Source organism: Brassica rapa, chromosome A04 (genome assembly GCF_000309985.2).
Source record: "Brassica rapa cultivar Chiifu-401-42 chromosome A04, CAAS_Brap_v3.01, whole genome shotgun sequence".
NCBI lineage: Eukaryota > Viridiplantae > Streptophyta > Magnoliopsida > Brassicales > Brassicaceae > Brassica > Brassica rapa.
The window spans coordinates 4,153,071-4,167,663 of record NC_024798.2 but is presented as its reverse complement, the minus strand read 5'-3'; the positions used below and the strand labels follow the sequence as shown (position 1 = coordinate 4,167,663).

At 31.6% G+C, this 14,593-nt stretch overlaps 1 protein-coding gene and 1 pseudogene across 1 annotated transcript; both read right to left on the bottom strand.

Annotated features, from left to right (window-relative positions):
• Positions 1 to 635: 635 nt before the first annotated feature.
• LOC103863411 (cytokinin riboside 5'-monophosphate phosphoribohydrolase LOG4) lies at positions 636 to 12,440 on the bottom strand. The gene is made up of 7 exons (XM_009141161.2): positions 3,866 to 12,440; positions 3,299 to 3,396; positions 3,173 to 3,203; positions 2,822 to 2,921; positions 1,992 to 2,062; positions 1,749 to 1,892; positions 636 to 1,648 (listed from the first exon to the last, which is right to left on the bottom strand). Exons 1-7 carry the CDS (start codon positions 3,986 to 3,988, stop codon positions 1,568 to 1,570), a joined length of 648 nt encoding a protein of 215 aa, XP_009139409.1. The 5' UTR covers positions 3,989 to 12,440; the 3' UTR covers positions 636 to 1,567.
• Positions 9,656 to 11,788, bottom strand: LOC117125745 (annotated as a pseudogene).
• Positions 12,441 to 14,593: the final 2,153 nt, after the last annotated feature.

The window sequence follows — 14,593 nt, the reverse complement described above, 5'->3', positions numbered from 1 at the left end:
ATGAAAGGTTAGATTTGGGCATTTGGGTCTTCAGATCAAATATAAATCGGTTTCTTTGAGGTACAAGTTCTTTGGGTCTTGGGCATTTATATACAACTAGGTATTTCAATTTTTTTGTTCATATCAGTTCTTTTTAGTTCCAGGTCAGTTTGAGTCAATGATTCAAGTATTTATAAAATTTATGATGTAATTTGGTTACGTAATGAGTCTAACTCAGTTCGAGTATTTAGGACAAAAAGATCTAAAGAATCTGAAAAACCAAAAAATCAGAACACAAAAATACCCAAAATCAAACAAATACGAGAAATAACTAAATATCTACAAGATGAAAATGTTACCCGAGAACCAAAAATATCTAATATTTTAAATATATTTTTAAAATATGAAATTTTACCCAAAACCTGAAACTATAGCAGAAAACGCGAATCCAAAATTTACAATAATATTTTTATACTGAGAACATATATGAATTACTCAAATATACATAATATGAACAAATTTTTGTATTCGATATAATACGAATTTATAACATAATAATACACAATATACTCAAAATACTATCTCATATCTAACTTCGTATATAACCCATAAACTCCGCGCTTTCGAAGCGCGGATCAAAATCTAGTATTTTTTTCTATATATTATTTAGTTTCAAGCAATAAGAAAACCCATAAGAAAGCAAAGTTCACACAACCAACTTAAGAAAAAAAAGCTAAAGAAACTAAAAGAAATCATCATTAGGTGACATAAAGAGCCCAAAAGAGTATACAGGTAGAACCCGCCAAAGATTGAGATAGTACCAACCAACAGGCTGATTTTTTGTACAAATTTTCAAGGCGTAAGCTTCACCGACCAGCCTTCTCACTGAGTAGTTGTTGCAGCCAAGAGGAACATGACGAGCCAGAGGACTATGATCTCTGATTTCTTACATGAGAAGTACATTGATCATCTGAGTGTAAGGGAAGCTACAAAAAAAATATTGTGTAATCATGACCGGTCCTTAAGGAAATGAAGCATTGGCATATATTTTCCAAACTTTTTGGATTTTTTTTACATATTATATATATAGACCCCCAAAATTTGTTAAAAAATCTCTTACAAACATTTACTAAATCACCTATAGCCTCTCAAAATCTCATGATCGCCTAAAGTGTAATCGAGATCAGTTTAAAGATGCTCTTTCTTTGATGTGGAAAATGCAATCCAGAAGCTTATGATTCTAGAGACTGAGAACTCTTCCAGTTATTCAGAGTTATTATGATCATGGAAAAACTGACAAATAAGAAGAAGAGTTAATCTAACATCTAACCAGATTGTTTGATTGTATAAGGTCCACTGACCATAGAAGATTATAGTAAGTCATTAATGTGATTCTTAGTCATTTAACCATGAGTGAAACTGCTTGTGTGAGTTTTGTTTAGTCACAGATGTTGTATAGACTACAAAATTTGATTCTATAATCAAAAGTTTCTAAGATCTTTAAAAATATGTTTCCTTCCTTAAGTAAGATCTATATAGAAATCTCTTGACATTCAATAGTTATATGTTTATGGATCCTGATTAGTAATCAGTCTTCAGAAGAGTAGCCAATCCGCTCGATCTCCCAACAAAGCTTAGAAGCAACACTTTCATGACAAGGTGAATATTCCTGCAAACAGAGAGACCAATAACAAGTTTTTATGTTTTTCAATTTGAAGAAATTCAGAAACCAGTTTCTTTCTTTTTGAATCCATCAGATGGCAAGTTACCTCAAGCTTCTTTACAAGCTCCTTAGCCGTAGGTGCAGAGATTATGATCTGGCGTGCGTTTGGACTGATGAATCCTTCTTCAACAGCTTTATCAATGAAGGAGAGCAAAGAGCTGTAGTATCCATCAACATTAAGCAAACCCACCTGCAGCAAAAAAATGATAATTAGCTTTTAATGACTTTGGGTTTGAAATTATCCACCTAAGTTTGAATCTTTATGTGGATCATAGTGAAGGGTTTTTACCGGTTTGTCATGTATCCCAAGTTGAGCCCATGTTATGACCTCCAACAGTTCTTCAAGTGTTCCATATCCACCTGCAATTTCAAATGCAGAAAAAGATTATAACCTATGTACATTATTATTATTATTGTTATTATAATATGGTCAAGTCAACAAATCATGCTTCATCTGCAAGGTCTTACACTCTTACTGAAGAACAAGACCTTCCTATCATGGGCAAAACATGCTTTATCTCTATGACTGTTTCAGGTTTTGTCTTTTTACATTAAACACGTAATAAAAATCAAAAGTTTGCTCACGGTACCTCCCAAGTAAAAAGGCAAATAACAAAGAAACAGAGCAAAGAGAACAGATTAATCTAATTTTCAGCGCGAGATGCGGATGGGCCAAAGCAACTTTATTCATTATTTTTTAAACTACTTATATTGAAACCCAAAATAAGTATACAATAGATTCTAAACTTAAAAGAATAGCTTTCACACTATACAGCTTGGGTTTGACCAAGAAAACATGTTTTTACCAATGTTTCTTCTTCTTCCCTCTTCTTTGGCAAAACTAGTCAAAATGTTAAACCCTTTTCGGTGCTGTTTTTTTTTTATTAATCAGAATTATTATCCTTTTTAATTGGTTTCCCCAAGTTACAAAGCCAAAAAGATGCTTTATTAGATTCTTAAACAAGGCTGTCACTAGACTTTCCACCAGTTTTTATATTACATTATCATTTACTTGTTTAGAGAGCTGAGACATTTACAGAGAGAAGACAAACATCAAAACTGATGCGACTTTGAACTACTTCGAGATTTAAGAAAAGATTATAAAACTTCAATACTAACCTGGTAAGGCAATAAAAGCATCAGAGTGTCTAGCCATCTCTGCTTTTCTTTGATGCATATCTGCAACTGCTCTTACTTCTCCTACTGTTTCACCCGTCAACTGCCAAAACAAAGAGACCCCAAGTCCCCATTTAACTAATAAACTTTGAAAAGAAAAACAGCTTTAGACTATTCTATGACCAGAAGCAATGATGGCAATGTAAGCAAATTGGCTTATTTTAAATTTCCTTACAAGACTTATTTTAAGCTCTCTAATATTTAATATGAAAGGGGTTTGGTTAGGGATTTGTATAAAAAATTTAAACAAAGAGGAATCAGTAAGCATACTAAAGAAGTTCTTAGCAAGAATACCTCTCTAGGCATGAGTGTCTTGGGAATAACTCTGTGGTAAAAATGACAACAAAGATGAGAAAAAGAGAGAAGTATGTATTAACTGTATCCTTAGATCTCTGAATAAGTGATTAGGTGAAGAGTTACCCAATAACATGACGACCACCATCATGAACAACTTGTGAAACAATACCCATCAAACCTATGCTTCCACCTCCATAGACTAGATCAATGTTCCTTGAAACCTGAAACAGCAAACAAAACAGAGTAAGCTTAGTCAACTTATGTTTCTCATTACTGCTAGATTGATAAATGAGCTAAGAAGAGAAAATCAAAACAAAAGATACTTTATATGGAAACAAACAGTCCCATGCGATATTAATTGCCTCCCAATCATAATATAAGATGAACATATTTGTTATTGTTTACCAAAAAATATAAGATGAATACGATTAAAAAAAAACTTAAAATCTAAGGTTTTAAGTTACCATAGAAACATAAGTTTCACATGTCAACAATACATAATTACATATTAAGGTTCACTTGTAAGTTATATATATATCAAATGAAAGTGTTTGAAATAGAAGAAAACATGCTTTTACGTTTGCAAACATAAGAGGACGCACAGAAAACATCTGGTGAAACATAACCATTCAAAACTAAAAAAAGAAACAAATATAAGAATATAAGAGACGTGGTAACTAAACAGAATACCAATTCGTTGCCTAGATCCACAGCAGCATCTTGGTAGCTACCCTTCTTGCCTTGGCTGCTTCCACAAAACACACAGATTCTTCCAAACTTTGACTTTTGCATAGTATCGTTGTTGACTTCCATTGATTACGATGAGAGAACTAAGCTAAGAATAATCTAATCTTTTGCCCCAAAAGAAAACAGAAATCAAAAGTTTCGGGTTTCTTAAATAACCTCACTTGTGTGCTAAGAACATAAACGAGAGGTACACACCATGCAAGTGTCAAAAATAAGCATTAATAAATAGTATGAAGTTAAAAACTCAAAAGATTTTTTAGTGTTTCTTTGCCCACTCTTGTTATTTTATACAAAGTGCGTTTTCTCGTCACGCTTATTTATTAGAGTTTTGGGCTTCTAATGTTTTAATCCGCCCCGCACTGCAACGCAGTTAACAGTAACAAAAATCTTTGCATATACTATATGTACGTTTTTATAACTGTTAAAACTCACCGCTCAATCCGTTGTTACCATTCAGAGCCTTGGTTTATTTTTCTTTGACAACGAACGATTATTCTATTACTCAAACTTAAGGCATACCGGAATCGAACAACCAATAAAACAAAGCTCTCTATAGAAAGACCTCGTAGTCTTAGCTAAAGAGTAAGAAATCAGATTTTGCGATCGTAGAATATAAGTGATTTTGAAGTATGGGAAACATACCTGCAGAGTCTCTATACTCTCCAATTTTGTTGCAAAGCTTGGCCAAACATGTGACTCTTTAATCATAGCGATCAGCTCCTTACAATATGTTTCAAAGCTCTGGCATGTTGAGTGTTGAAGCATATTCTCCATCGCTCATCGCAGTGCTTCTACTTCTGAATGCAAGACAGATTCGCGTCGAATGTAATTTCATGTCCCCGTAAGTTGAATCTTCCCAAAGCTATCCATCCAAACCCCTAAAGAGTTTGTCATTTCGGATCTTCCAAATATATAAAATTATCCAGAGATAAAGATCCATGTCTAGTTCTCGTTTGACAATGTTGTTCTTTCTCCAGAAGAGAAATTCCATATTTCCGGTGTTTTGGTTTATTTATTCGATGTAATCTTCAGATTTTTTCCGTATTTTTTTTATTTTTCTTTGGGGAGGGAGGGGGGGGGGGGGGGGGGGGGGAGGTGAATTGCAGAATCACGATTAAAATGCAATTTTTAAGTATTTTGCCAATTAATAAATTTTTCGGAATGAGAAAACAAAACATAAAAGCGCAAGTCTATGAACATTGAGTCTTATAACTATTTGCAGAATCAACTCTTTTTAATATTTAATTATGTGATAATAAAATTTTAAGCTTCTAAATAAATACTAATACATTTTTAAATAATATATAGTTATGTTATTAATAAAGTTATACAATCGTTTTTGATTTTATAATGTTATAAGATGTCAATTTATTATGTATTAAAATAAGCTAAATAATTATAATAAAAATTAGAATAATTTTAATAATTTAATTTGTTTTAAAATTTTGTAATAGTTAGTTTATATATTAATATTTGTTAGATTTATAATAAGTTAAATAGAATACAAATATCTTGATTAATATAACAATTATTTCTTTATGCAGCAAAATTTATGTAATCTTACAAAAAAAATTATTCCACAGTTTTAGTTATGCGCAAATTTTTAAAAAATTCGCAGTTCAGTTATTGTTATACAATTCCACGATTAAGAGAGTTTACCATTGGACTAAAGCTCATATTGGCATGCGTGGACCTCCCTTGCGTTTCTCGTTATTTGTTTCTTATTTTCCAAAACATTATCAAAATCAGATTATATGATTATTCAATTAAAAACTCCATATACTTGAAAAGGAAATATTATTCGCATTCTTTTTATATTTTCATAATAATCTTTAAATTTGTGGTGCCAAAATAATGGAAAGTGACAGAAAACATTTTTAGATCAAAGAAACTGATTTAGATATAAAGCTATTTCACTTTTTGATTATATTTACAAGAAGACAGAACAAAAATTTCGTTTTCGACAAGGAAAACAAAAATCAAATTCTTATTGTCAACATACATCTGGACATGTAAGATGGGTCAAAAAGATGGTTTACTTTAACTTTAATATTAAAATGAAAACGTGATCAAACTAGTGATGAGTAAAGCAAGAGATCGATACACGACATGTAACGTATGCACATATGCATATAAAATATGCGAAATTAGAGATGATGGTGTCTTGGTTGTGGAGCAATGTGCCATTGATGATTGAAATACGAAACACAAAATGATCGAGTAATGGTCTTTTATTTATCAGTGTCGTCTTGTAACTCTCGTTCACCCTCCCCATGTACTCATCTTTTTTCTATTTTGTTCGTTAAGAGTAGTATCTCCAATGTTTTTATGTAATTATTATTTAGAGCTAAAAGTATAGTAGTGTTAGAATATATTTTATTGTAAAATAAAGTGAAATGAAAACGAAGTTTGAAGTGGAAAATGCAGTTAGAAATGCTTTAACAAACATATATTTTGAACAGTATCAATTTTGATTATTAGATAGTTCGCTCCACATTTTATCAGGTATTCAGGTTATTAAATCATCTAACCTATGTTTAGTATGAACCTTTATAGCTGTTATAGTCAGTATGCTAGCTACTATATTGTCCTCTTACATGGACAGTAGCCCCCATACTCGTAATTAACTGGACATAGATATATAGTTAATATATACGTGTTTAGGCGTGTGAAAATTAATCAAATTAATTAAAAGAAATGGCAATCCAAAAAACTCCCAGTGACGGCCTATTAGGAATGTTGTAGGTTTAGAGATTGTAAACAAATAATTACCTCTTGAAACCAATGTGTATATATTTGTATCTTCATGCTTGCATGCGCATTTAAATCTTTTATATTGTTTTTTTAATTGCATCCCTACATTTCCCTTGGGTTTCCCACTATCAAACCTAATTTGTATACATTATACTCCCATGGGGTTGTGTTTCAAAAAAAAAAAGTGTTTCAGAAAAAATACTCCCATGGAGTAAAATAGTCGACCATGATGAAATTGTAAAAGGACATAGTTATAGCTCACTCTCGATATATTCAACATCTATTAGTATACTAGATTGATATATATACCTTGAATATTTATAGACCGGAAGCAAGTTATAAAAATAAGGCCCATTCATAAGTAGAAATATTAATTAATCCATTGTTATTAAATGATATATTAAAAAGTACGTGTATGAAGAAAATGGTATTGAAGTCAATGGAACTCGTCACCTTGCATTTTCAAAACAAGTACATTAGCCAGTAAACTAAGGATTCTTGCAAACATTTGGCCGGAAATTTCTTTAAAAGGCAAGGGCTGGAAGCTCAAGCTTCCTCCGCTTCCAGTCAGGGCCGCTACTATATATATATGCCTAAAGCCTTATCTATACGGCCTGCAGTGGATAACTAACGAAAGAAAAAAATCACTTGCTTTGGAAACATTTGTATTGTCTTCTGGCAATAGTAATTATTTTTATATTTTAGCATCTACGGTTTGAAAAAAAAAATCATAACCGTATTTTTGTAGTTTTATTTCTTATGATTTGGTTCAACTATTTCAAATTGATTTTATTAAAATTTTAATAAAGTTAAAACTATAACTTATAAAAATACTTTATAGTTATATTATATTATATTTAATTATATATATATATAAATATATTGTAATAAATTTTGGATATTTTTTCTTCTAGTTAAAATATGTTAAACTAAGAAAATTAATAAACTTAATGAACCGATAAATTTACATAAAATTTTAATGATTTATCAATGAAAAAAATATTTGATTAGTGTTACTTTAGTTTTGCATTTGTTGATGCACATTTACAATTTAATTTTTATAAAATGTATATTTATATCATCATTAATGCTAATTTTCTATATAATTTTTTTTTTTGGAAAGAAAATTAAAATATATTAAAACTTCTAACTCATATATCACTATTAAATTAATATATATTACATTAGTAAAAAACAAACTAAGTGGTAAATATATTTAATAATTATTAACATATTAAAAAAAATTCCCAAAAATATATAAATTTTTTAAAGGAAAATTGTGCATGTCACAGTTAGGTTAGTGTCATGTCACATTTTGCCAAAGCCATGTCATCATTTTTTTCTCAGAGTGATTGTAATGATGATACATGTAAAATCACTTGGTAAATAATGGGTAGGAGATAAAAACAAAACTTGATTAAAAAAACATTTATAGAGCATATTTATATATATATTTTATCCATAAAGAGAACATCCCTTATATTTTAATTGAGGATCATTACAACATTTATTTGTAGCCACGTGTCATCACTAGGATGATTTTTAAAATCCTTAAAAAATTAGTTGGTCCATCTAAATATTTATTATAATTTTTATTAAACTAAATATAAAATTGATTAGTAGTATACAAAAATTATTCTTTTTTCCTTCAATCAAAGCTACATAATTACCTAATATGATTAACATATATATATAATAATTAATGATTTTAAATAATAAAGATTTAATGATTTTTTTTGTATCATTCATCATTATTTTTTACTTTTATATTAACTAAACAATCGCATAAATCATATGATAAAAATAATTTTTTTTCTTATATGTTATATTTTATTTTTGTAAAACGACTTTAAATTACTAATATTGTTAAAAGTTTCGCACTAAAAAAATTGTGATCAATGGTTTAACTTTTTTTATAACAAGATACCAATTATCATAAAATCATACGAATAAGAAGTTTCATTTAATAGATATTCAAATTAAATATATATATATATATATATATTATTAAAATTAAACTATATACCATATAGAAATACATAAATATGTTAATTTCAAAATTTTCATTGCAAAAGTATTGAGACCTTAAATATTTTAATATTGAAATTTTCCTTAAATTTTTAAAAATGATTATAAATTACTAAAATTATTATCACACTGAAAGTTTTGTGATTAATGGTTTATTTTTTGGTAAAAAATATACAAATGTTAATAAAATTATATGAGTAGGAAGTTTCAATTAAACAATTTCCATATTAAACTATACTCTATATCTATATCGATATCATTTAAATTAAGTATATAACATGTAAAATAAATGGAATGATTGTTTTTATTTATTAACCAATATAAATTATTGTAAATAAAAAGGATTATTTTGATTTATGTGATTACTCTAATAATTTTATATATAATGGTTACCCGCTTCTCAATTATTCAATATATTTATTATTTTATAATACGTAATGAACACAAATAAATAATAATATGTAAAATTAATTTGTATATATAATATTCATTCTGCGTTTTTATCGCAGACATAATGTAAACAAGAAATCAATCAATAAAGTTCTTATGAGTTTAAACTATATATTATCTCTATAACATGTACGTCTTTATTACAGATGTATGTTTTTTTTTTGAAAAATGCATATTACAAACAGGGTGGTCCTGAACATAACGAAGTGAAACATAGGAGTAGGGCTCACAATTTTTTTTTAAAAAAAATTACACTGAAAAAGGCTCCCGGAATCGTTAAAAAAACTTTTTTTTTGTTAAAACCTTACTAAAATGTTTATGGACCCTATCATTTCAGGGACGCCTACAAATGTATGTTCATTATACAAGTTTATGGAATTGATATATGAAGAAGACAAAAGAGAAATGAGTTAGAGAAAAAAGAAGAAGAAAAGGCCTAACTTGTAGGCAGGAAGAGTGGTGGAAGTATGATAGAGAAAGAGCAAAGTGACGTTTATTATTTTGGTGTTCATTATCTTTGAGACATAATCTTCCATTATTTCACTTCAGTGTTCCTTCTCTGCTTTCGGTTATTGCTATGTCCCATTTTTTCTTAACTTCTTCGTTCGAAATTGTAAGACTAATGTACGTGGATGATACCCTTTGTCATGTGACATCCGCACAATATATGCATGGCTTGGCATTAGGATTAATCAGTATTAGGATAATTGGTGATTCATTATTATGTTCAGATACTTGGTTTGACCGGTTAAGTTTGGTTAAGTGGTGGCAAAGTTTGCTATCACCACCGATCTGTTAGTACATATAAGGTTAAGATGAACAGCCGTAAAGTTAAGCAGTCTAGCAAACATAACAACCACGTTCTCTTCCCCTTTAAATGAAGCAATCAAGCGCAGGATTAAACATGCGTCTCTATTTTAATCTAATCGTTCTAAGAACAGATCATTCCTTTACAACCTTCATGGTTAAACCCTATACATTGGCATTGATTCGGTATTCTCCAATTCATTAAACTTGAAAAAGAATGACAAATAATGAGACGTTATTCGTTCTGATAAACACTGACATGATTGGTCGGGTTTGATATATGACGGAAGAAATTTTGGCAAAGCAAAAAATTCCGTTTTGGGATTCAAACGGTAAACTCTTTTAAACGGTCCACAGACAGCAAGTTAACAAGCATGTACCAACCTATAAAGAAAGAAATAAACAAGAAAACAAAGTCCAAAACCTTGTCTTCAAAAGATAAACGCAAAAACATTTAAAGCCCAAAAACGAGTTCAAAGCGAAGTAAAGAAACAAAGCCCAAACATAAATAGCTTTGTCGTTTGCTCAAAAAAAAAAAACTTGTCGTCAGTAAAGATGCTCTACACCTCCAAAATCTGCAAAATGCATAGTCGCTCACAATTGGCGCCTTGGTGGCCTAGGCTCAGCTTCCGAGACTCTAATTTGTCTTCCATCCAAATCCTTCAAAGAATGCAAAAAAAAAAGGTGCTCAGAGGGTGTTTGCTTGCACTATAATTAAGTACTACTAATCAAAGAGACATTAAATAGATAATAGTATAATACTTACTGCACCACTCAAGAGTTGATGGCTTTTGTGACCTCTTGAGGAGAGCCGAGTGTCACAAACCCAAAACCCTTGGATCGACCAGTGTCGCTGTCATAGATGACTCTGGCCTCCACAACATTTCCTTGCTCGCCAAACAAGCTTTCCAGAGCCGTGTCATCCACACCCCATGAAAGGTTACCAAAATACGGTCTGATGAACCTGACCCAGAACCGTAGCTGGAACGTTCAAACCCGTAACCAGAACGTCCTGAACATTGAGACCCGTAACCAGAAGGTCCAGAAACCGTAACTGGAACGCTCTGAACCGTAACCACCACTTCTTGGTCCTCTGGAGAAAGATTCCTCCCTCTTAGGTGGAGGAGGACCAGCGTAAGGGTCTGCCTTCAAACTCCTGTAACGTTCATGAATAACATTACACACAAGCCAAGGAGAAGAAACAACAAAAAAAAATTCCATGAACAAAAATCTCCTTACATAGCCATTGAACTGCTGCCTCAACTTCGGCTACAGTTGGACATTGTCACAAAACCGAAAGCTCTGCTTCAACCAGTTGTTTTGTCATAGATAACCTATGAAATGAAAAGAATCATATATCATAAGCTCAGTGCTACATAGAAACATAAAGAGCCACACAACATTATGTTCAATGAATCAAGAAAGGTTTAAATAGATTTCAAGAAGTTATGAGCACTATCTATTCTCATTAGGCAATAGAGAATAATGATGTTACCTCAACCATCTCAACATTTCTAGCACTCTCGAACAGCTGAGCAAGCTGAGCGCTATCAACATTAAAGGAAAGGTTACCGACAAAGAGTTTGAGGTCAGCAGAGAAGGAGCTGCGTTCCTGCAGGGGAGAATCTGTAGGAATCTTATTTTACTACAATAGGGATAACTGATATTTGTAAAAATAATAAGAACATAAGTCAAAATTTACAATAACGAAACAAACGAATAAAGAAGAGCATAGTCGAGATGGTTAATCTCTTTCCTTAATTCTTTAAACGCCCCGTAGTGTGACGGTTTCATAGCACTTAGATTTCCAGGATGCAACTGCATCATTGTTTCTGTTTACCATCACCAAAAAATAGAATCTATCGAACCTAATTTTGTGATGTACTTTCAAACTCAAAAAAAAAAAAAATACTAGCATAACTATTCTAAGTGGGAGAAAGTGATTTGTTATTGTTGAGTGTCTATTTTCTATAATGCTACCAAGCCCTTTTATAGAAACATAATGAGAAGCACAAGTTTCATTTTTCAACACAAAAATGAAACCTTCACTACAAGAAAACATCGGGATACTGAGGGAAAAAATCGTCGGTATGTCGTCGGAATAACGCTATTCCGACGACATACCGACGAAAAAAGTCCTCGGAAATATCTCCTCGGAAATTCATACTTCCTCGGAATTCCGTCGGAAATTTCCGACGGAATTCCGAGGAAACAAAATTCCGAGGAAACTCCGAGAAACATATGTTCGTCGGAAGCTTCCTCGGAATATACCGATGGAATTCCGATGGTCAAATCCTCGGAAGTTTCGACAAAACATTCCTCGGAATGTTTATCGGAAAGTTCCGAGGGAAATATGTTCCTCGGAATTTTCCGAGGGAAGAAAGTTCCTCGGAATTTTCCGAGGAACTCCATTCCCTCGGAATTTCGAAATTTTTTTTTTTTTAAAAAAAATTTAAATTTAAAAATTTAAAATTAAAATTAAAATTGAATAAAACATTAAATAAAACATAGTAGATAATATTCAAAGTTAAATAAAACATTCAGAGTTTTTGGTAAAAAAAAAAAAACTACGGGTCTTGGATATTCGGGAACACCTCGTTCGGGTACATCCTCTTCATCATCTCCATCATCTGCTCGTTGAGCCTCTTCTGGGTCTCATAGCCCGCCTGTTGAGCTGCCATCTGGGTCTCCAACGCAGATATCCGATCATCCTTGTCCTTCAGCTGAGCCGTAAGAACTTCCGGATCAACATATGGCGGTGGTGCAGAAGAAGGAGCAGCCGACCGGGAGCGACGACCCAAACCGACCATACATCCCTTCTTCTTTGGAACCGACTGAAATATAAAAAACCAAATTTTGATAATATAAATTGATGATAAAATAAAAATCAAGAAATAAATAAATTGAACTTTTAAAAAAAAAACTTACCGATTCAACGATTTCGTTGATTCGAACCCGGGACAAGTTGGTCGAAGCCGTCGAATCGTCATCATCGGTTTGAAGCTGAGACACTTCGTCGTACACCTGAGTTTGGACCAGGTCGACCACGTCCCTCACAAGACCATCATCAATCTGACCGGTCTTCTTGTTGGTATACGCCCTTTTCATTAGGGCGAGATCATCAACCGGCTCGCCCTCATTTTCTTCCGCCTTGAAAAAAAAAAAAATTAAACAAACATTAGAAATTTGTAAAAATGCATAAAAAATAAAATTCTGAAACTTAAATAATTAAAGAAAAAGCGGTTGAACTTACCATGCGATCCGCGAGAGTGGCAATAGATTGGGCACCCAAGTTATGCTTGTAGATGCCCTTCCCTTTACGGTCGCTCCTGCGGTTGTTGGAGTTGGTGGAAGAAGTTTCTTTCGTCTCTTCCTTATCCCAATGCTCACACAACTCCTTCCATACCGTGTCGTTCATCGACTTTGGGACCTTTAAATTTAAAAAAAAAAAAGTTTAATAATTTAAAAAATAGTTTAATAAATTAAAAATTGTTAATAAATTAAAAACTACCTTGTTTACTTCCCACTTCTTCTTCCACTCGTACATCTGCTTCCCATAGTTGTCCATAACTTTATGGACAAAATGGTTATAGATAGAGAGCGTATCATCGGAATTCCAGTTGAATTCTTGCTGAAATAGTTTAAAAATAGTTTTTAAGCACAAAAATATAAATAGTTTAATAATTACAAAAATAGTTTTAATAAATAAAAAATAGTTTAATAAATATAGAAAATAGTTTAATAATTACAAAAAAAAAAGTTTTAATAAATAAAAAATAGTTTAATAATTAAAAAAATAGTTTTTAAAATATTTAAAATGTTTAATAAATATAGAAAATAGTTTAATAATCACAAAAAATAGTTTTAATAAATAAAAAATATAAGTAAAAAATTTGAATACTTACCGCAAACTGACGAAACCACAGAAGCTGCTTCTCGACGGGGAAGTGAGTGAAAGTCGGATGTCCCTTGTCGAGAGCAGAGTACATCATACGGTTGATCCATGCGCTGATCCCGTTCCCGGATCGGTTGAACCTAATAAAAAGAACAAATTATTAATAATCAATCAAATTTTAAGGAAAAAAAATAAAAGTTTAATTACCATGTTTGACCATGTCCATGTGGATACTCAGTGAGATAGGGAAGATGGTCACGACCGGGCTGTCGAACCAACTCCGCAACACTCATCACTCCCGGAGGACCCGTAGGAGCAGGAGCGGGTATAGCAGCGGGAACGGGAGCAGCAGGAGCGGGTAATGGAGAAGGAGATGTATGGTAGGAGCTGTAGGGCGAAACGGAATCCTGAACATGGCTGGACGAACCCCGAGACTGGCTCCCCATACCACCCCGGCTACGACGCTGGCGAGGCCGGATCTGATCATCATTAGACCTGTAAATTAAAAAAAAATAGTTTTAATTAAAAATAATTTTTAATCACAAAAATATAAATAGTTTAATAATTAACAAAAAAAGTTTTTATAAATAAAAAATAGTTTAAAAATTAAAAAAATAGTTTTAATAAACCCCAAAAACAGTTTAATAATTACAAAAAATAGTTTTAAAAATATTTAAAATGTTTAATAATTACAAAAAATAGTTTTAATAATATTAAAAATGTTAAATAAATATAAA

Bases quoted from the DNA above. Each gene is read 5' to 3' on its own strand.
- LOC103863411 (XM_009141161.2), bottom strand. From the start codon at position 3,988: ATGGAAGTCAACAACGATACTATGCAAAAGTCAAAGTTTGGAAGAATC. The intron at 2,063-2,821 runs GTTAGTATTGAA...TTGAAATTGCAG, and splicing joins TGCTTTTATTGCCTTACCAG to GTGGATATGGAACACTTGAA. The intron at 1,649-1,748 runs GTAACTTGCCAT...CTCTGTTTGCAG, and splicing joins AGCTTGTAAAGAAGCTTGAG to GAATATTCACCTTGTCATGA.